General features: G+C 35.2%; 1 protein-coding gene across 1 annotated transcript in view; it reads left to right on the top strand.

Moving 5' to 3' along the window:
• Positions 1-270: 270 nt before the first annotated feature.
• The window catches only part of LOC150104772 (protein inturned-like), a 369,111-nt gene continuing 346,801 nt past the window's right edge, over positions 271-22,580 (top strand). The window contains exons 1-3 of the mRNA XM_090395627.1: positions 271-475; positions 4,505-5,001; positions 20,320-20,405. Of these exons, the coding sequence (XP_090251753.1) occupies positions 348-475; positions 4,505-5,001; positions 20,320-20,405 (711 nt within the window). The 5' untranslated portion in view covers positions 271-347. The remainder of the gene's footprint in view (positions 476-4,504; positions 5,002-20,319; positions 20,406-22,580) is intronic.

The raw sequence follows: 22,580 nt of genomic DNA, 5'->3' as shown, positions 1-22,580 counted from the left end.
TTGGGGAATCGGTTCGGTTTTTCCATTTGCCACACCACAGTCCTATGGTTTTATCTGTGTTTAGTTTGGCTCCTGAGGCTGCCTGATATTGTTGGTATGCCATTTGATAGATAGATAGATAGATATTTATTATCCTTTCGTTCAATGGTTTGATACTATGAATCACGATTTTTTTTTTTTTTGAATATCGAACTTAGTGTTTTGTTGTAGGAGGCGCTGTTACATGTTGTTTACATACGTGTTCTTGTCAACGAGGAATATTGACACGCTGCTTTTCCTCTCGAATGACAGATTGAAAAATGAATTCAGAGAAAATAATAACTGAAATTGATGGTTAAATCTAAAGAATGGCTCATGCCTCTGCAGTTGGAAAAGAAAAAACAAGCCATGTTAATCGAGGATTTTTAAGAGATTGCAGTGATAGCGAAGTAGATTCCTATAGTGATGATTTTTCATCTGCTTCTCTGTCTGATGAGTATGTATTAAGACATCCTTTACTTTTGTCATTAGAATCACGATTTATATGTATAATATACAATGGTTGAAACTGTATTTCTTACTCAGTTGTAGGAAAAATTAATTTAGTATGATTATTATTTAGTAGAAATCCTCACCTCACTAATAAAGGAACGACTTGGAGATGACTAGATATCCTTTGTTTTGCAATTTTCTTCAAATCTTTGGATAATTAGGAAACACAATTTTCAATAACTGTCTAAGAAGAATTATAATACATGCCGGTATTGTTCTAACCCTCGAACAGGGGGGGGGGGAATAAGCTGCGCTAGTGTTTCAGGGATAAGACCGTGCTTCTTCGGTGCATACAGATCCTTATTTATGAATGTTTTTGTTATACAATGGGATACACTTCCACTAATTGTACCAGGTGAAAAGCTTTATATATAAAAGCTACTTCTCAGATAGCCAATGACTATTACTGATGATAAACCCCAAATGATTTGGGGTTACAAGAACTGGCAAAACATAATATTGTAATGTATAGAAAAGATATAGAAGTAAGGGAGATGGTGAGTTGTAATGGAGTAGTGTACCCTCATGGGAGGGTACACTACTCTCATTGAAGGTGTCACATAATAATAATAATATAGTATTTTATGCGAAGGTCTTTATTTTTCTGAGTAAATGGCTCAGTTAGGTGTCCTTTTTTGCAATTAAAAAACATTTAATAAGTGGTAGGATTTTACAGACATTAAATAAAAGGTCAAGTAACTTTTAAAGGAGCAGGCATTGTAAGATGATGTAGTGATGGTTCTTGGGCTAAGAGTGATACACCAGTGGCATTCTTGAGAAGTGGAAGCATGTTGATTTTACTGACTTCAAAAGGTCAGGTTAGATACCAAAGATACTATAGGATGGTGTAAAGATGTTTCTTTGTGCCAGTTATTGTGGTAATCCTCTGGGTTTTTCTTTATGTCAGAAATTTGATAATAGATTTTGGTAAAAGTGTTTTGTTTGTTTGTTTAGAAATTGCATTATGTTTTAATGTTTTTTATTTTTTTTCAAGTAGACATGATATTCACATATGTTAGTATATATTTTCATTTGATTTTTAATTTGTTTAGTTTTTGATATTTATTTATTTTGTTATTGGTGTTATTTTTTAAAAAAATTTTTATGTGACTCTCATCCATGAAAGGTTGTAAACTTATAATATTTTTTATTTTTTATTTATTATAGTTTTTACATAATCCAGAAACCCACCTCTAGAGACTAAACATAGAATTTTTTCTAGGTATCAGAGCTGGATAGCAGTTACTTATTATTATTGTAATTTTTTGTATTTTCTTTAATGTGTTGTTTACACTTGGTATTATTTAAATTTTTTAAGTTTAATAGTTTTGATAATTTTATTTCTTTCTTGGATCATTATTCATAACTACTTCTGGTGAAATCAGTTATATGATATGCTTATTATGTGTAGTAGTAATTTAGCATGTAAACCTATAGTATTTTAGTATTTTTTTTATATTATTTATTTATTTATTTTTTACATAACCTAGAAACTCAGCTGTAGTTACTAAACATATAACTTTTTCAAGTGGCTTCATGCATCCAATAAACTGAGTGGTGGTTGCTGTTATTTTTTGTATTGCCTTTGGCATATTGTTTGTACTTATAATTTAATTTTTTTTAGGTTTGATAATTTTTCTTGCTTGAATCATAATCAGTGATGTTAGTTATGTCTTGCTGATATATTTATTGGAGACATAGTTTTTCTATATTTATACTTCTTTTTTTTTTTTTCAAGATTCTATGATTTTGTTGATGTCTTTAATGAGATTTTATTATCTTATTTCTTGCCTTTTGATAATTTTATTGCTTTAGGTTTGGTGGGATTGGACTACCTTGTTATCATTCACAGGAATGGATATTGGCATCATTCATGTTCATAAATGATGTTTATGTCCATATATTCAAATAACAAATTTTTCACTTCTTTTTTTTGCATGCCTCATGTGCTGAATTAATTATACTTTTATTATGCGAAATGTGTTTTAGGTCACTTTCATTATGTAATTCTGTGGTATTTCTTTTAATTTCTTTTCTTTTATACAATGTAAATGAGAATGACAAGTGAGAATGCAATATTTTCATTATTATTATTATTTTAATTTTAATTCTACTTGGGCAGGATTATATTATAAGAACATTAAATTAAATGCATGTCAGAATTATTATTAAAATGTTTCATCTAAAATGGACATTATACAATTTTTCCAGAGTTTTCCATTTATTATATTAGTTTTGTTAACAAATTTATAAACCTAAATTGTTAATTTAAAGTATAAATATGTTATTGTTATTTTACTTTTTTTTCATTTGAAACACAAATAGGATTGAAATTCCTTCAGCGTATTAATTTTAAGCTAAAATCTTGGCCAGTATTGCATAGTTGAGAGCATGATGCCATATTTGCCATTCGATTATATCTTCAAATGGTTGTATATGTCTAGACAGGAATTTAAATATTCACCTGTGTTTTTTTTTTTTTTTTTTTTTTTTAACTGAAAGTGAGTTAGCCAATGTTATGGTCAGATGGGATTCAGACCCAGCCTAAAATTTTTCATCTGCCACACATATAACTGGGTTTCACCTATGCAGAATTTTTTTACATGATTGATCTCTTTTGGGGAATGTTAATATAATTTTTTTTCAAGTTTTAGTCATTTATTTTTGATATTAAAAATAAAATGTAAATTAGTATTTTTCAAACTTTTTTCCCAGTCTGAAGTGCATTTCTTATTTCCAGAATAAGAAGTATACTTCTGATGGGAATGTTTATGAAAAAAAAAATATCCAGGAGAATAGCTTTAATAAAATGCATTAAGATGTTAATATAATTTTTTTCAATTTTTTTTTTTTATTTATTAAGTTTATTATTATTATTAACATCTGACCTCTATGGAGTCAGAAACTCATCATGGAAGGTACATAAAATGTAAATTAGTATTTTTCAAACTATTTTTTAAGAAAAAATTTTCTCAGGTCAGAAGTGCACTGGTTATTCCCATAATAAGAAGTATACTTCTGACTGGGACACATAGAGAAAAAGAAAGTATCCATGAGAATAGCTTCAGTAAGATACAGTAATTCCTCAGTCGGGGAACTTCCCCAACTGCAGTCGGGGAAGTAATTTGTTGGTTGAAGGATTAGATAACTGAAAGTGCAATTACATAGTGCTATATGAAAAGGCAGTTGATATTAACCCATTAGAAGGTTGGCTAATTAAAGGTTCATTCATTTTTTTATTATTATTACGTGACACCTCCAAGGAGTCCAAAGACTCATCGAAGAAGGGCATCCTACTCTGCATCCGTCTGTCTCCATCACTCATTTCACCAATTACAATGAACTGCAACTACCATCATCTACACCAATGCCATCACCAACACCACTAGTATTTTCACAGACAATCACAAACTTCCATGCCCACGGCAGATTCGAACCTGCAGCCTTTTGGCTGGAGAGCGGATATGCTAACCACTCAGCCAACCAGGCTGGCAAAAAAATATATACATTCATTTGAATGTATATAATTGAAAGATAACTGTATGATGTTGCAGCTTTCAATTTGAACTCCTCTGATATTTAAGGTTTCTTGAAATATCTTTTATCACATTTTGCATTGTAAAATTCATTTGTAATGTTTATTTTATATAAACATTACAAACTCTCTGTGGCTTCCTCTGGTTAATAAATAAACACATGAAAAATAAATCTTTCCAGGTGGACATTAAGTGTATGTCAGAATGGAAAGATTAGTTTTCCAAACAGCATAAATATATTTAAGTTATGTATTTAGTTTTTTTTTACAAGAATCATAAAATCTGTTACTCATAATAATCTAGAGTTTGTGCTCATTATTTGATATAGTTATGAATATTTTGTGTTTAGCTTCAGTATATGTTTTTATGTATTTCTTTAATTCTGTGGATTATTTTTATATTTATAAAAGTAATAATATGATTGTTCTTTTAAATAGGGACTATGAGCCAGAGTGGAGTGATAAAGTTAGACCGCAAGGTGATTTGTTTTATGTAGAACCTTCTTCAGATGTAGACAGAAATAAAAGGCTATTTGAAAGTCACTTAGATAGTACCAGTTATGAAACTATTGAAAAACCATGCTCAAAAACAACTAAATTAAAGCAGTGGGTAAAAAAACAAAAAAAGAAGTCAAAATCAGAAATATCTGACAGAAGTTGTGAAAATGGGTATACCTGTAAAAGTGATTTTTTACCTAAAGTTACCTTTCAGGGTTCATCTAATGGTGAAGTAAAAGAGGTAATTTTAGATGTTGATCCTAGGCGTCACAACTATGGACGAAGAGCTACCCTTTGTGAAGTACTCTTTGGGATTATTCCTGGGAGATTTAACCAGCCATTAGGAATGACAGATGTTTATTCTAATGATAATCGAATTATGGTTCATGGGTTTACACCAGATGGCGAAGCCATTCGGAATGGTTCAATTAAAATTGGTAAGTAATAATTGTCTTTAAAGTAGCCCAAAATTTCAATTTATTTTGATTTTATAGCAGTTTATTCCCTCCTAAAGTCCAACTCAATTTTCTTGTTATGGGAGGGGACAACAGAGGAGTATGGGAATGCCTGTAAGAGTGAGGTATGGTGGGGACTTTTTGATCCCTAGCCACCATGGTATCCATGAAGGCCCTGTAGGAACTGACTAACTTGGGCAGTGGTGAAATCTTGATAGAGGGAAGCAGCCCTTATCATTATTGGCTTGAAGCTGAAGACAAATGGTGTTATAAACGCTCATTTCCAGAAACTTAGAGGCATGATCAGAATGATTATAATGACTGTAATATTGTGAGATGGGAGAGATTATCATCTCACCATCTTATCTTTCTGTTAGACATTATGGATCTCAGGTTGAAGACTTGAGTCATATAAGAATCCCCCCCCCCCCATGACAGATCTGCTATATGCAACTACAGGGAAGAAGATGCTTAAAATGGGAACTGGAGAATGAACTCCAACAATATGGGTTATGAAGATGATATCCCAAAGCCATCAGAAAGGCCATTGTTGAATCAAGTTCATCTGAAAACTACAAATAGGTTCTTATGAATATCTACTTGGAATGTTAGAACATTATACCAAATTGGTAAATTTGACAATTTAATGGAAGAGATGCCAAATATGAAGATAGACATAATGGGAGTTTGGAAGGTGAGATGGACAGGAAGTGAAAAAATTGAAAGGGATGACTTTACATTTATCTATTCTGGAAGTGAAGAACACATAAGAGGTGTTAGTGTCATGATGAAAAAAAGGAATCTTTAAATGTATTCTTGAATATTGGCCTGTAACCAACAGAATCATACTAATCATACTGCAGGAAACCCTTTTGACATTGGCATCCACCAGGTATAAGCTCTTATTGATAGTTATTATGAAAAGGTTGAAGAGTTTTATGAGGATGTACAAAAGATTATAAAATAAATAAACATAATATCCTAATTGTTATGGAAATACAAAAGATCGATCTATAGGAAGAGGAGTGTTTCTAGCAATTGATAACTTTGGACTTTGTGATATGAGTGACAGAGGTGTAAGGTTAATTGAGTTTTTTTCAGCAAAATGATCTGATAATAGCAGATATCTTCTTTCAACAATCAAAAAGAAGACTATATACCTGGGAAAGCCCAGATAGCAAAACCAGATTGATTATATAATGATTTGAAAAAGATTTTGAAATAGCATTGTGCATACAAAAATATACCTCGTTCCAGTTGTTTCAGAATTAAAAGTGAGACTAAAAAACACTAAGAGTAGAAATAAATAACCTTGTCTGGATTTCAATTTTCTAAAGAATGACTAGTTAAAAATAAGCCATCACGACCATCATCATCAGCCGTTTTCAGTCCACTGCTGGATGACGGCCTTTCCCAGATTACTCCAAAACTGTCTGTCTGTGGCTCTCCTTTTCCATGTTGCTCCTGCAAATCTGATATCATCAATCCACTTTGATTTAGGTAGGCATCGTGGTTGTTTTTCTTCTTGCAGAATTCAATCCAGTACTTCTTTTGTCCATCATTGATCTTGTCTTCTTCAAGCAATATGCCAGCCCATTGCCACGTCACACGTTTCAATCTTCCTATGATTTCAGAGACTTTGGTTTGATTTCTTATCCACATATTCCTTTTGTGATCTAGTCTTGTGATACCACCAAGCATACTTCTTTCCATACAAAATTGTGTTGTTTTTAATTTTTGAATTTCCTTTGCCTTTAGTGGCCATGTTTCACAGCCATATGTCAATATAGGAAGAATACATTGGTTAAAAACTTTTCTCTATTTTCTTAAAAGCTAACTACCATTATGAATATTGAATGTAATTTTCCAAATGTTTTCTACTCAAGAATCGTGTGTCTTTTAATTTTGTCCATGATATCTTGTTCCATTGATATTTGTTGTTCTAAGTATATGTAATGATCTACTTGTTTAATTTCATCATTATTGATTTTTATTATTTCTGGTTGGATATGGCTATTGAACATAACTTTGGTTTTCTTAGGTCAGCTGTTTTGCTAGCAATTTGGAGTTCATGGATATGAGTCTGTAATTCATGTGCAGTTGAAGTAAAGACCATAAATGGCTTAAATATCTTCCATTTATCTTCAGACCTTTCCCTTCCCAATCAAGAAGTTTGAATATTTCTTCTAGACATGCTGTGAATAATTTTGGAGATATTGTGCTACCCTTTCTTATACCTCTCTGTATTTCCACAATAGAGATGTTTCCATTGAAATGAATTGCTGCTGTGGCATTGGTGTATGCTGATTTGATGGTTCTGACGTATGGCCTCCACTTGTTGGTTTTGTAATGCTTTAAGTATTGCACAAGTTTTTATTAAATCAAAGGTTTTCTCATAATCAGTAAAACCAAGACATAATGATAACTGATATTCATTACACCGTTTGATAATCTGTTGTACAACTTCAAATATGGTCCACTGTACTAAATTGGAACAATTCACTTCTAATATTAATTTTTAAAAAGGGCAATAAGGAAGAAATTAAAAACTACAGACCTATAAGCCTACTCCCCACCATATATAAACTCTTCACAAAAATTATAAATAATAGAATAAAATCTAAACTAGAGGGTCCTATGAACAAGCTGGATTTAGAAAGAATTACAATACTTTGGACCAATATTCACACATTAAGACAGCTCATTGAAAAATCAATTGAATACAATAAACCCTTATGTCTGGCTTATATAGACTATGAAAAAGCATTTGATTCAGTTAAAGCATCTGCAACACTAAAAGCACATGAAACTCAGGGAACTGAGTAACCATATACAGTCATACCCCGACTTACACGAATCTGGAGTTACGTGGTTTCTTATATGTACCTATTTCCGTCACACCTCACACTAGTTGTATCTTTCCGGCGCTGGCTGCATTCGCCAGTGTCGCACATGCTGTGAACAAGCACTGACGTGTTTTGCACGGTCTCCATTCATACATGATTTTTATAGTCTACAAACCTTGCGATTGTTTAATGTTATGTTCTTGATAAAAATTTTATCACATAAAAAATAATAATGTCGCCCAAAAGAAGCAAGTCTGATTCTTCTACAGCTAGCAAGAAAAGAAAAACATTCAAAGCGTACTACACATGGCATTCGTTTGCAAGTCTGAATGAAGCTATGAGGCAAAATGAGCAACTGTCTGTTAAAGAGTTTTGGAAACGGTTTAATGTTTTTAGATGCTCTAAGGATTATCGGAGATTCTTGGGGTGTCTCCGATATCGGAGACACTCTTTGCTACTGAAGAGACCGAAACCTCAGATCCAGTTTTATCAGAAAAGCACATGACATTTGCAAAAATAACAGAAGGTCTCAGCTTAATTAAGAAAGGTTTACAGATTTTGGAGGACATAGATTCTAACGAGGAACGAATTGTAGCCACAAGGCAAGGAATAAAAAAATCACTGGCTTGCTATGAAGAAATTTTGCATGACAAGAAAAAGACATTATGCCGTCAGACGAATCTATTAGATTTTATGAAACCATCGACATTGAAATAACTTTCTTTTTTTTTATGTACGAAAAACTACAATTATGATTATATTTCTTAAAAAATATAGGTGTTTTTGTAAACCTTTGGTCCCATTTGTATGTTTTTATATATAAATTACATGCCAAATTATACCCCGAGTTATGCGAATTCGACTTGCGTGCTTTTCATTGGCCCCACCTACTGCGTAACTTCAGGGTATCACTGTATTGAAACTCTAAAACATGTTTACAATAATGCAACTTCTGTAATTAAATTATATAAAAACAGTGAAAAGTTTCCAATACAAAAAGGTATCCAGCATGGTGGATACCTTTTTGTATTGGGAACTTTTCACTGTATTTCCCAAATTATTTACAGCTGCACTAGAGGAAATCTTTAGAAGCCTTGATTGGGAAACAAAAGGAATAAACATAAATGGAGAAAGGCTGTATCATCTGAAATTTGCAGATGATATTGTCCTAATAGCAGATAATCTTGAAGATCTGGAAGAAAGACTAAATCAGCTAAATGAAGCCTCCAGAGTAATTGGATTAAAAATAAATAGAGAAAAAACAAAAATAATGATGAATAAATACATCAACCATAGAACTGTCAAAGTTGAAAACTATGAAATAGAACAAGTTACTTCATATGTATATTTGGGCCAATTGTTATCCTTTGAGGCCAAAGAAAAGAGATTGAACGAAGAATTCACCTTGGATGGATGGCTTATGGGAAAATGAGGGACATATTCAAAAGTGACATCCCTATGAAGTCTAAAAAGGAAAGCTTTCGACCAGTGCATATTTCCTGTCCTAACATACAGGGGAGAAACATGGACTTTAACAGAAGCCCTAAACAAAAAACTGAGAACAACACAACATTGCATGGAGAGAAGTATGCTAAAAATAGCATTAAGAGATAGGAAGACAAATACCTGGATAAGATCTGAAACAGGTGTCATGGATATTATAAAATACATTAAACAGGCTAAGTGGAGATGAGCTGGCCATATTGCCAGATGCAGTAATGGGAGATGGACTAGAAAACAAACAGAGTGGAGACCAATGGATGGAGCAAGACAAAGAGGAAGACCGAAAAGAAGGTGGAGGGATGAACTGGAACAAATTGTAGGACAGATGGATGGGAGAAATGGGAGAAGCAGAAAACTGAGTGTCTGGAAATTCGTGGGGGAAGCCTTTGTCCTGCAGTGGACAGAACCAAAAGGTCGAAGATGAAGTACTAAAGCCACTTGGAAAGCCTGCCTGTTCTTTTAGTTGTGCTTGGTCTAGAGTCATACAAAACCTCTGAGCTAATACTTTTGTAAACACTTTGCAAACCACCTATAGTAGATTGATGGGCCGTAGTTCATCAGGTCTTCTACTACACCTTTTTTATGTATCAGAATTAGGATAGCCTTCTTCCATGTTTAAGGTAAATAGTTTTGCTAAGATTTTGTAGTTTATTTCTCCACCTGCTTTTCCTTTTCCCAGTTTTTTCTGTTTTTTGGTGAATTCTGGTAAAAAGGTATAATTTTTTTTTTACTACTATTTCAATTTTGACAACAAAAGGAACTTTTTTTTACTCCATCTTTGCCAATGCTTACTAACCAATTACAAATTTTTCCATGACAGAAATAACTTGTTCAGTTAGTTCATTCTCTAATGAGTGAAATGAATGAATGTTCCTTGCAGCCATTTTATTTTCAGTTTTGGAGAATTATAATAATAAATGCCTCATTCAGTTTCTGATTTTTATCAGTCTATCTCTGTAATAGACAAGTTCCTCTTCTTTTGGGACATCTGTACATATAGAAGAAGAAGAAGCCTCAGTCTATTAGTCTTAGATTTCCTTAACTAATTCTTGTTTAATAACATCAGCAATAACTAACATGTTGTTTTGGTACTGTCTGAATTAATTTAATAAGTTAAGTCCTTCATAATTACATAAGATGTTATCTCCTGATTGGAAATAAAAATTGTTTAATAAATTTGGCATGTTTCTTAGGACTGGGCTGATTCCGTGAATAGCCTTTCAAATTTGAAAGGCTATTCACGGAATGGCAACGGAATGGCATTGCTGAAATATTGGAATATAGATTAAAGTTTAATTTTAATTTATATCATTTGTAAGTTATAAATTCCTTAAGTAATTTAATAAGCAAGAAGAACATGTAAGAAAGTTTTAAAGCGAATAAAAGTTGAGCAGCTCTCAGATATGAACTGTAGACTAAAATATACAAACATTATTGAAGAAAAAATGAAAGAGTCTGAGAACAGAAACCAAACCTTGGAGATTCATTGGCATATCCTGAAGAAAACATTGATTAATTGATTCAGCCAGGAGAGGCATCTGGTGAGGTTGGCTGCATGGATAGAAAAATCAGACCCCCATGGTGGACACAGTAAGTTAAAGAGGAAGTGAAGGATAATAAGAAAACATATTGAATGTTCCAGGCAAAAAAATCAACCTGTGTTCTTAGAGAATACAGAGACAAATGGAAGAAAGCTAAACACTGTGTAAAACTAGCTAAGCAAAAGTCATGGGAAGACTTTGGTAAGAATATATAAAATTAATATCAAGAAGGTGGAAAATATTCTGGAGGCTGTTGAAAAAGCTCAGAAATGGAGGAAAGAGTGCTGTAAAAAGAATTAGAGATGATGAAGGTGACATGAAAACTGGTGAAAAAAAGATATCCTTGATGTATAGAGTAATTACTTTGAAAAATTGCTAAATGAAACAATCAGTGATAGCACAGTAGTAAAAACACTCATCAGACATGCAATCAGGAATACATATTCATACTTGAAGTAGAAAAAGCCATCAAAAGCCTGATATGTAGAAAGGCAGTGGGAGTAGATGATATTCGATCAGAAATGCTCAAGTATGGAGGTATAATAGTTTTGCAGTGGCTGCACTGCATAGTTCAGAAGGAGAGAGGGATGAATTTCAGATGGAGTAGAGCTTTCATAGTATCCATATATAAAAAGGGAAATAAAACTGAATGTTAGAATTACAGAGGTTTTTCCTTACTGGGTGTTCCTGGTAAGATTTATGCAAGTATACTTGAGAAACAGATAGTATAGTAAGAAAGTATACTTGAGAAGACAGAAATATAAAATCTTATAATGTTGTAGTCTTGACAGGTAACATTGATTTGGAGGAAAATTGTAGATAGGAAGTTTGTGGTTATTCTCGTAGACAAGCTTATACGTTGGTCATGCATAACTAAATCACTTAAGGAACTGACAAAGTAAATAAGAATATAAATTAAATTACACTTTAATAAATACAGGGTGTCCCAAAATTCATGCAAGATTTAAATTTAGCGCCATTTGTGCGGTAAAGTGTTGCCACCGAGAAAAAAAAGACAGCGTGACAGCTGACAGTTCAGGGTTATTAATAATGACCACACACAGCGAAGAGAGTTCGTTGAATGGATTATGGAACAACAAGTGGATGCTTATTTTTCGAACAAAATCATCTTCAGCGATGAGGCTCATTTACATCTTGATGGCTTCGTTAATCGACAAAATTGTCGCATTTGGGATTCAGAAAATCCACGAGTGATTGTTGAGAAACAAATGCATCCACAACGTGCCACTGTTTGGTGCGGATTTTGGGTTGGACGCATCATCGGTCCATTCTTCTCCGAAAATTCGGCTGGTAAAAAACAGTTAATGGTGCTCGCTATCGCGACATGATAATCCAATTTTTTGTGCCTAAATTGCAAGATATGGATGTGGACGACACGCGGTTTCAACAAGACGGTGCCATATGCCATACAGCCCGAGAAACAATTCAATTACTGCATGAGTCATTTCCTGGTTGTTTAATTTCCCGTTTTGGTGATCAGAATTGGCCGCCCAGATCATGTGACTTAACGCCATTGAACTTTTTTCTTTGGGGTTTTTTGATGTCTAACGTTTATGCCAACAAGCACACGACCACCCACACCTTGATGGAGGAAATTGAGCACTGTATCAACGAAATTCAGCCACATTTATGCAAAACAGTCATGGAAAATTTCGACGAAAGAGTGCGTATGTGCCAGCAAAGCCATGGAAGCCATTTACCCGATATGCTATTCCATGCAGAACCCTATACTGTATACTTTATGAATCAATAAGAAATTACAATTTTTAATTAAAAACCTGTGTTTTCTATCAAAATTACTCCTTGCCTGAATTTTGGGACACCCTCTATTTCCGATATTTCAGCAACATCACGTTGCCATCTTCAAAAGGAACTTACAAAAAAGGCATGTGCATGCAGGCACTACAACACAGTAACTGAGAATGAAGTGATATAGCTATTGTTTTCCTAAAAGTCCTGATGGTGCACCCTAGCAGGCTAAGTAGGTGTTCTTGGCTGTTATGCTGAAGGTCTGCTAATGTAAGCCTTCTAAATTTGGGGCAGTTTCATGCAACCAAATTTGTTGAGGTTTGGAGAGTTCCTTAGGACTGAGGCTGATTCCGTGAATAGTATTTGTATTTGCTATGGTGTATTACTGTAGCTTTCTTCCACTGTATTCTGTGACGTGTATCCAGAGCATGGTCTGCAAGACCAGAGTGGCTGTACTTGTGAAACTGGATGTAGTCACAAGTACAGCCACTCTGGTTGTACTTGTGACTTTGCTAATCTTTTTTCCAGGTTGGCAGGAAAAAGATTCAGAGGAAGACCAAGATATAGGTGGATTGATACCTTCTAAGGCACATAAAAGTGCCTTAGAAGATAGAAGTATAAGATCTGATAATGGTGAGTCTTGAGAGGTAACAGATTAATTTGGAGAAAAATTGTAGATAGGAAGTTAGTAATGATTTAAGTTTTTTATGTAGTGCTATCATATCCTGTACACCCCTTTAGGGATACATATCATGAATTTGATGATGATGAAGAAGATTAAAACCAGGCTGAAAGTTCATTCACCACTTGTCTCTGATAACTCGCCTGTAGCAAGTGGGTGAGTGAATTTATGAAACCTTGTGTGTGTGTGTGTGTGTGTGTGTGTGTGTGTGTGTATGCACACTCAATGGGCAAAACATTAGAGATAGGACTGATGGGAAGTTGACATTGGTATTCCCTGCAGAGTGAAATGTACCCAAACCAAATGTAGACCGTAAATAGGCAGACATCAGGGCTTCCCAACACTGTATTGCAATCGACGAACATAGGTAAATGCAACAATCTTAGCAACTTTGGTTGTGGACATATTATCGACACAAGACAGATGGGTCATTCTATCACTCAAGTGATAAGAACCCTGGGGTTGTCAAGAGCAACCTTATCAAGAGTCTACCATGAGTATGCCATCAACAGACATACCAGTTAGCAAGTGGTGGCCAACCACTTGCCATTGATGATCATGGTCGATGTAGACTTTCAGGCTCATACAGATGAACCACACTACGGCACAAATCACCTCCAGTTTCAATGTCAGAGGTCTAAGCAGCATCAACGAGTGAATGGTACAGCATGGGCTATGGGAACTGACTCCCTAATCGTGTGTACCACTTTTGACAGCTTATCATCAGACATTGTGCCTTGTATAGTGTCGGGACCATCAAAACTGGAGCTGTGCAGATGGACTCGAGCTGTGTGGCCTGATGAATCCCATTATCAGTTGTACCAAGCTGATGGGAGGGTGTAGGTATGGCTTCAACACCAAGAGGCCATGGCCCCATTGTGCCACATTGGCTCTGTTGAAGAAGGCAGTGGTTCTGTGATGGTCTGGGAGCCTACTCATGTGACATGTGAGATATCTTAGTGTGTCTGGAGAGGTCCTTAAATATTGTGAGCTACCAGAATGTGCTGGCTGATCACGCACACACTTTCATGGCCTTCATGCACCCTGCAGCTGATGGTCTGTTTCAGCAGGACAATGCACTGGCCCAGATTTAAATCTGATTGAATCTCTCTCTGGGATGCCTTAGAATGAGACATCAGATCCATGTATCCAGGACTGATATCTAAGTCGCAGTTGTGGACAATTCTGCAACATGCATGGCTGGAATTACTTCTGGCATCTGGTGGAGTCAATGCATCAGAGATTACAGGCTGTTATTTTCACTAGAGGAGGACCAACACGCATTTAGATAGGTATCTCTAAAGTTTTGTCCATTGAGTGTGGGTGTGCACGTGTGTGTTGCATCATTGTACTCTTTTTAGCCAAATTTGGAATGCAGTTGTTTCTTATGTTTTTAAAAGTATCCTTATGATTTTTGCACTTCTTTTTTTTTTTTTCTTTATGAATCCCACCTATTCAGGTTTGGAAATCTATACAGTAATCTGTCATTTATCTGATCACATTGGAAAGGCAGTTTACTGTTCTGATAATCGAAGTACAGTTGTATACTGCTGTACTTGAAGTAATTTGATATGCAGTGGTTGTTTTGATGTTCAGATAAATGGCAATTACTGAAATACGTTATGCTTAGTACTGCATGTTAGCTGTGAGTTAGGTAATCTGAAAACATTGCTCTTTTTCAAGCCATTTCAGTCTTCTAATAAAGTGGTTGGTGGTGGCCTCACATTGGATGATGTAATTCATGAACATCTCTGCTAACAATGCAGTTTGATTCCATAGCTTGGATGTAGAGTAGATATACTATCTAGTCAGCCAACTACGCCTGCCACTGGATTAAAATGGACTGCAAGGCCATAAATGAACAAGAAGAAAGGAAGATACTGCTGGTACTGTACCTTGCATTGTTTAACCAATTTTGCACATTTATTTGTTGACTGTTTTACTTTATCAAAAAGAAATAAGTAATATTTCATAAAAAAAAAAATGACTCCCATCTTTGTATTGGGCTCAAAAAATGAGCCCAGTACAAAGGAGGAAGTTGATTGCAATTTAGAAACTGCTCCTTGGCTAACATCATTGTTTGAAATGTTAATAGTCTTAGTAAGTATCTACTGGGTACTGAACAAATGACGATGGACTAGCAGTTTGGGACTTAGCCAACCAAATTTTACTTTTTATTGGCTTAAACCACAAATGCATATGACGGTACAAATGATGAGATTTTATGCCAGCCAGGGCATTGCCTCGTTAAACAAGGCCCTGCTGTTTTTGTCAGGGGAATCAGTGCGAACAGTGAAAAGTCAGCTACTGAAACATGTTCCAACTCAATATCTAGAAGAAGAATAAACCCAACATCAGAACTGAAGTATTAATGGAAAGAAATCGAACTTGCAGAAGAATTTGAAAAGTACCATGTGGAAATAATTGGCATTACTGAGACAAAGAAGACAAAAACAGGGGAGATCTTACTAAGTAGAGGATGTTATTTTCAGTCAATAATGAGCAAGGAAAGGAAGGATTAGCAATAGCATTCATCACCAAACATGACGATAAATTTCTTGATTGGAAGACAGTTTCAAGTAGAGTTATGTGGGCAAACTTTGAAATGGGGATGGGACAATGAAGCTTATTTGGTTCTGCAGATGGTTCTTATAAGGAAGAAGTGGAGGCATTTGTTCAGTCATTAGAACAGGCAGCTGACAAAGAAAATGGTAAAAGTGGTCTTGTTGGAGATCTGAACAGCAGAGTAGGAAATAAATCCCACCAGGCATATAGAAACATGTTGGGAAAATTTATAGAAAAGGGTGAAGCTAATAATAATGCTAAGTATTTACTGGACTTCTGCTTAGGACACAGACTAGTTATTACTAACACCAGGTTTCAACATAAAGATATACACAAGTTCACATGAAGAGAAAACACAAGAAATAAGAAAAGCCTCATTAACTACATCATTGTTGATAGTGAAATCTTCATGATCATTCAGGATACAAGAGTATACAGAAAACATGAAATTGGAAGTGGCCATTACTTAGTACTAAAAAAAAAACGAACAGCCTGTATTTCTACCCACTGCAGGGTGAAGGCCTCTCCCATTGCAGTAGGTATTGGGTCTACTACTCCCATGGTGACCCAGTCCATAGTGGGAGAGTGGACAATCACAATCATCCATGCCTACATGGGATTCGAACCTGCAGCCTCTTGGCTGGGAGCAGATATGCTAACCACTCGGCCAACCAGGCCAGCACTTAGTTACTTAATGAGGATAAAAATGGATATCACATTCAAAAGAGCAGTATGTAAGAAAGTTTTAAAAAGAATTAAAGTTGAGCAGCTGTTACAAGTAAATTGTAGACTCAACTATACAAACATTATTGGGAAAAAAAAATGAAACAAATTGAAAACAAGAACCAAACCCTTGGAGTCTCAGTTGCAAACTGTGAAGAAGACATTGATTGTGATTCAGTTAGGGAGGTATGTGGTGAAGTTGTCTGCAAGGATAGAAAAATAAGAACACCATGGTGTACACATGAAGTTAAAAAAAGCAGTCCTGGAAAAGAAAGCTTACCAAAAGTTTCTAATAAATAAGTCGGGAAATGCTTTAAAAGAATACAGAGAAAAATGCAAAAGGCCTAAGCTGTGTGCAAAAGTAGATAAACAAAGGTCATGGGATGATTTTGGTAAGAATATGGAAAATAAATATCAAGAAAGTGGCAAAATGCTTTGCAGGTTATTGAAGAAGCTTAGAAATGGAGGAAAAAGTATTGTAAAAGAAGTCAAAGAGGATAAAGGTGACATGAAAAGTGATGATGAGGATATCCTATATGTCTGGAGTAATTATTTTTGAAGAGTTAAACAAAGCAGTCACAGAATCTTACTAGATGAGTACACAAATTGTTCACATGCCAACCAGAATACCAGATAACCAGAACCACTCCCTAAACATCCTAGATCTCTTCCTCACCAATGACCTTTTCAAATACACAGTGAATGTGGTGGGTCCTCCTAGGTAATTCCGACCACAGTCTATTGCTTATCTCCCCCAACAATGCTTACACAGCCACTCCCGTACAAGAGTAATTTGGCATTATAACAGTGCTGGCAAGTGAGACAACCTTTGTGACTTATATGCATCTTTTCCATCATATTTATATTGTTTCTGGCCTTCCCACCCAAATATATGCACCAACATGTCACTGAAGTAATCCTTACTGCCATGGAAACATTCATTCCCCACACTATTCTGAACTGCCATCCCCTAACTATACCTTGGTTCTCCAAAAGATGTGTGAAGGCTTTTCAAATAAAAAATCAAGCATACTACAACTGGCAAACATCAAGAACTCCATCCTCATTTAGTGCTTACACTCAAGCCCGAAATAGCTGCAAGAAAACTATCAGTGCTTCCAAATCAGAGTTTGAAAGAAATCAAGAAAAAGCAAAAAGCAGGAAACTTGCAGCCTGTCCAAACGGCAGCCAAGCCTTTTGTTTTCTTTCCAAAGCAATCATTCGTAACTTTTGCCCAACACTATCCTACTCCTATCATACCCCATTAGCTCTGTTGTATCATCACCTGCAGAAAAAAGGCAGTCTCCTGACTTCACACGCATTGCCACTAATTCACACATAACTGACTATGGTAAATCTCCCTCAACCTTCCAGATGCCCTATATTCTTTTGCCAGAATGAGGTCAGAAAAATATTGTCCAAATTAGATGCAAAAATGTCCCCTGACCCTGATTGCATTCCTTCAATTGTCGTGAAGGTTCGTGTACCAGAACTGACTCCTGTCCTATGTTGCCTGTATATACTCTTTTGCTCCACTGGTATCTATGCTTGAAAATTGGCCTATATTCCAACCCATTCCCAAAAAAGGGCAACAGTCACAGACTACTGCCCTATCTAAAGTAATGGAGAGAACCATCATTTCCCAACTCCTACACTACCTTGAAGGCACCCACCTAATAAACAGCCACCAGTTTGGATTCTGTCACTGCTGATCAACAGAAGATCTATTCATATATATCACCCATCTCCAGACAAATGCCATGGAGAAGTTTGGTGAATGTCATATGGTTGAATTTTTTCTCCCAAACTTTTGACTGGGTCTGGCACCAAGGCTTACTAAGCAAACTTCCATCATTTGGTCTGTCTCAGGACTTCTGCAGTTGGATTGCCAGCTTTCTGTCTGGATGCACACTTTGTGATGTGGATGGTTCCTTATCCTCTCACCATTCAACTAATGCTGGGGTTTTAAAAGGTTCTGTTCTCTCACCAACCCTCTTCCTTCTATATATATCAATGACCTACATATCAGGAAATTGTTGATGATGATTATTAAGAGTGTAAATTCTTCTCTGAAATTCATGCAATACTATAACAGTTAGCAATGATGTCACTGCCACTAATTATTAAAAACAATGCCAGTAAAGTAGTTGCATCAATATTGTAGCCAACCTTCTGCTTTCCTATTACTAGACTTACCTATTTTGCTATGTATCATGTATGAAGATGAGATGAAAAGGAAGCAGAATGCTCATTTTGTTGAGTGAGCTCATAGGTAGGGTATAATTCTATTTTCAGTACATTCTAAGACTGTGTGCAGTTTAAACAGTTTGGATATGCATTATTTCTGTGAGTTAATTATGGGGTCTGCATATAGTGAGTCAGTGAATGTTAAAATTAATAATTATTTCATGAACTTTGAAGGGTAAGTCAGTTGGGAAGCTTTCAGATTTAATTGAAGTAACAGAATTAATGAGGCAAAGAATTGTAGCAGCATTTCAGTTACTTTTGTCATATTTTAACATGACAAAATTTCTTTTCAGGTGATGGTCTTGTAAGTTTCTGGATGTGAAGTGATGCTACTTTTTTTTGTAAAAAACTGATATATTTCTTATATCAGTTTTTCTTGAGTTGTCCATTTGATCAAGTCAAGAAGTTTGGACATAGCAGCACAGTTGTGTTGCCTGTTGGTTTAGCTGCATATCTGACATCATAATTGATCCAAATTGGATTGCATTTAGTTTCTTGCTGGTTTTAGTGTGTTTTTATTGCTGGATATGTCCTTTTAATATTTGTAAAATTTATTAGCCATAAATTTTAGATTTTCTTATAGGCTCTGTGAAGCACAATATATATATATTTTTTCTCAGATACATTTTATATAGAGTTGATAATCTATATCTTTATAGAAATTAATTTATTTCTAAACATACCCATTCTCCAGTCAACAGACCACATGTTCAAAATCTAACCATTAACTTGATGTTTGTAATTGGCCTTAGGTGGGAGATGAATTCATCATTCAGTGTGCAACCATAACTGTGAATATTGGAGTTCTGAATTGGCTTGAAAAGCTCCAAGTTTGGTCTCTAGAGTGAGTTTCTGGACTATATAAAAAAAAAAAAAATAATAAATAAAATTAATATTAATAAATCAAATAAAAATAAGAAAATAAAATCTTTTGCACTCGTCCATTTTACAAATCTACTATAGGTTTACAATTTTCCATGGATGAGAGTAACATAAAAAATTTCTTTAATTTATTTTTTATATGTTTTTCTTTTCTTTTTTTTTAAAGCACTACTATACTGTTGCTTTTAATTGTCTTATTATTCATTAACTCTCTTGTTGGCTCTGTTGAATAATTTTAAATTACAGCTTCATTGAATTTCATATACTACCTTTGATTCTTTTTTGTATCTGTGTATTACATGGTGCACACACATTTAAGTTTGATTAGCTCATTTTCTCCCTTTCTCACTTTTTTCTCCTTTTGAATATTTAATAGCAACTTAAGAAGAATGATGCATTCATATTTATTCTAAGTAGTATTCACTCTTAAAGTAAAAATTTAAGTATTGCATTGAGTGATTTCCTAGATTTGAAAATATGATTCAGTTAATCATTATCACACTGCGATTTATTTCATTGGAATGTTACTTTTATTATATAGGTGACTGGATAAAATCCATTGATGAGACAGAAGTGACAATTGATAATGTTAATGAAGTTTTGGCATCGATTATCACCCCTTGTAAAGTAAGCCTTCCTTCTTTGACTTTGTAGCCCAGCCTTCATTTAATTTTCTTTTAAATAATCATTCTTTACATATGTTATTGGTCTTTCTGAATATAGTTTTATATTCTCCACAAGAGATTATAAAAATCACTTTGAGTTTCTGTATATATGTATACATATATATTTGTATGACTCTAGAACTTCACAACCAAAAGAATAGGCAAGCTTTCGAAATGGCTTTAGTGCAATGGACCATATTCAAGTTGTACAACAGATTATCAAATGGTATAATGAATATCAATTATCATTATTATTATTATTATTATTATTATTATTATTATTTCCGGCAACTCCAAGGAGTCGACAGACTCATCGAGGAAGGCCCTAACATCATGTCAAGAACAACTATTTGACATTCACACAGTATCTATCATATCTTGCCTTGAACTCATTCATGGTCATAGCACCCACAACAGACTCTAGCAGCTTATTCCGCTCATTTACCACTCTCCAAGTTAAAAACCTAGCTCTAATACACTTGTTAACCACATTCTTGCCCAGCTTCCATGTATGGCCCCTAGTCCTCTCACCAAAGGTCCTATTCTCAAAAATATCATCTGGATTAATCTTATAGAAACCCTTCAGTAATTTGAATGTCTCAATCATATCACCCCTTTTCTGCCTATCAACCAATTTTTGCAACCCACAAATCTTCAATCTGTTCTCATAAGGTTCATTCCACAGACCTGCCACCATCTTGATCACTCGTCTCTGGATCCTCTCCACCTCCTCCCCATCAAGAAGAAACCCTGGCACCCATATCTGGGCACAGTAGTCCAGATGGGGTCTTATCAGAGCTCAATATAGAGGAACAATAACTTGTTTGTCTCTGCTTGTTAAAGTATTTTTCTGTAACCAAGTGATTTGATGAGTGATTTAGCCACTTTTGCAATGTGCCCCCTAAACTTCAACTCCCTATCCACCAACACTCCTAAATCCCTGGCCTCATCAATCTCCTGGAGTACGGTTCCACCAATGTGATATACTACTGCTAATCTTTTCACTCCAAAATGCATAACCTTACACTTTGCCACATTAAATTGACATCCATTTTCCCTAGCCCAGTCCTCCAAACTATCCAAATCATCCTGCAAAATTTTAACATCCTGTGCACTCACAATTGCTCTAACTTTGCATCATCAACAAACAAGTGAACATTTCCTCTCAGATCCTTTCCTATATCGTTAATGAACAAATTGAAAAGTAGTGGTCCAAGAACAGAACCTTGCGGCACACCACTAGTCACAAGCCATCTTTTGGACTCCACTCCTGAATAAACCACTCTCTGGTATCTCTCCATCAACCACCCTCCTATCCATCTCACCAACCCTATATCCATCCCCATCTGCTCCAGTTTACTGATTAGAGTTCCATGTGGTATCCTGTCAAAGGCCTTGGCAAGGTCCACTAGAATCACTGTAAACCCATTACCCTTATCCAGTTCAGCTGTCACTGTGTTATAAAACATGAGCAAGTTACTGAGGCATGATCTATCCTTCACAAAACCATGTTGTCCCCCATACAGTATCCCATTTTCATCTATCCAATCCTGTATTCTTCTCTTGACTAGTTTCTCCAAAGAGACCTTGACAACGATTCCTGATATGCTACTCGGTCGGTAATTTACAACAGTAGTCTTGGAACCACCTTTATGCAGTGGAACTATTTTCCCCTTTTTCCACCCCCTCAAGACTAACCCAGACCCGAGACTCAGATTAAACAAAATGGTCAAGTGTACTGACAATTCTTTAGCCGCTTCACGTATGACACAAACTGGTATACCATCCAATCCCACAGATGTATTGACATTGAGGTTTTGCAATAGACTACTCACCTCCACCTCATTCATCACAATTCCTGTATAATCTGTTGGTTCATTGATTTCTGCAATGTCACCACCTGGATGATATACTCTTGCAAAGTGCTCACTCAGTAATTCAACTATATCAGCTGATTCAGTTACCTCCCTACCATTGGCATTTTTTAAAATCATTCTGCCATATACATTTTTTCTTTTACTTGCAACATATCGAAAAAACTGTTTAGGATTCTCTTTAGCCTGCATGGCCAAAGTTCTTTCGTAATCCTTTTTTGCTTTTCTTACCAGACTTTTCTTACCCTTCTGGCCTGGGCTTT

This window comes from Typopeltis vanoorti, chromosome 7 (assembly GCF_054136105.1).
Source record: "Typopeltis vanoorti isolate ZY-2024b chromosome 7, IOZ_Tvanoo_1.0, whole genome shotgun sequence".
Classification (NCBI taxonomy): domain Eukaryota; kingdom Metazoa; phylum Arthropoda; class Arachnida; order Uropygi; family Thelyphonidae; genus Typopeltis; species Typopeltis vanoorti.
Note: the sequence above shows the minus strand (reverse complement) of the source record. Positions and strands in the feature narration are given on the sequence as shown.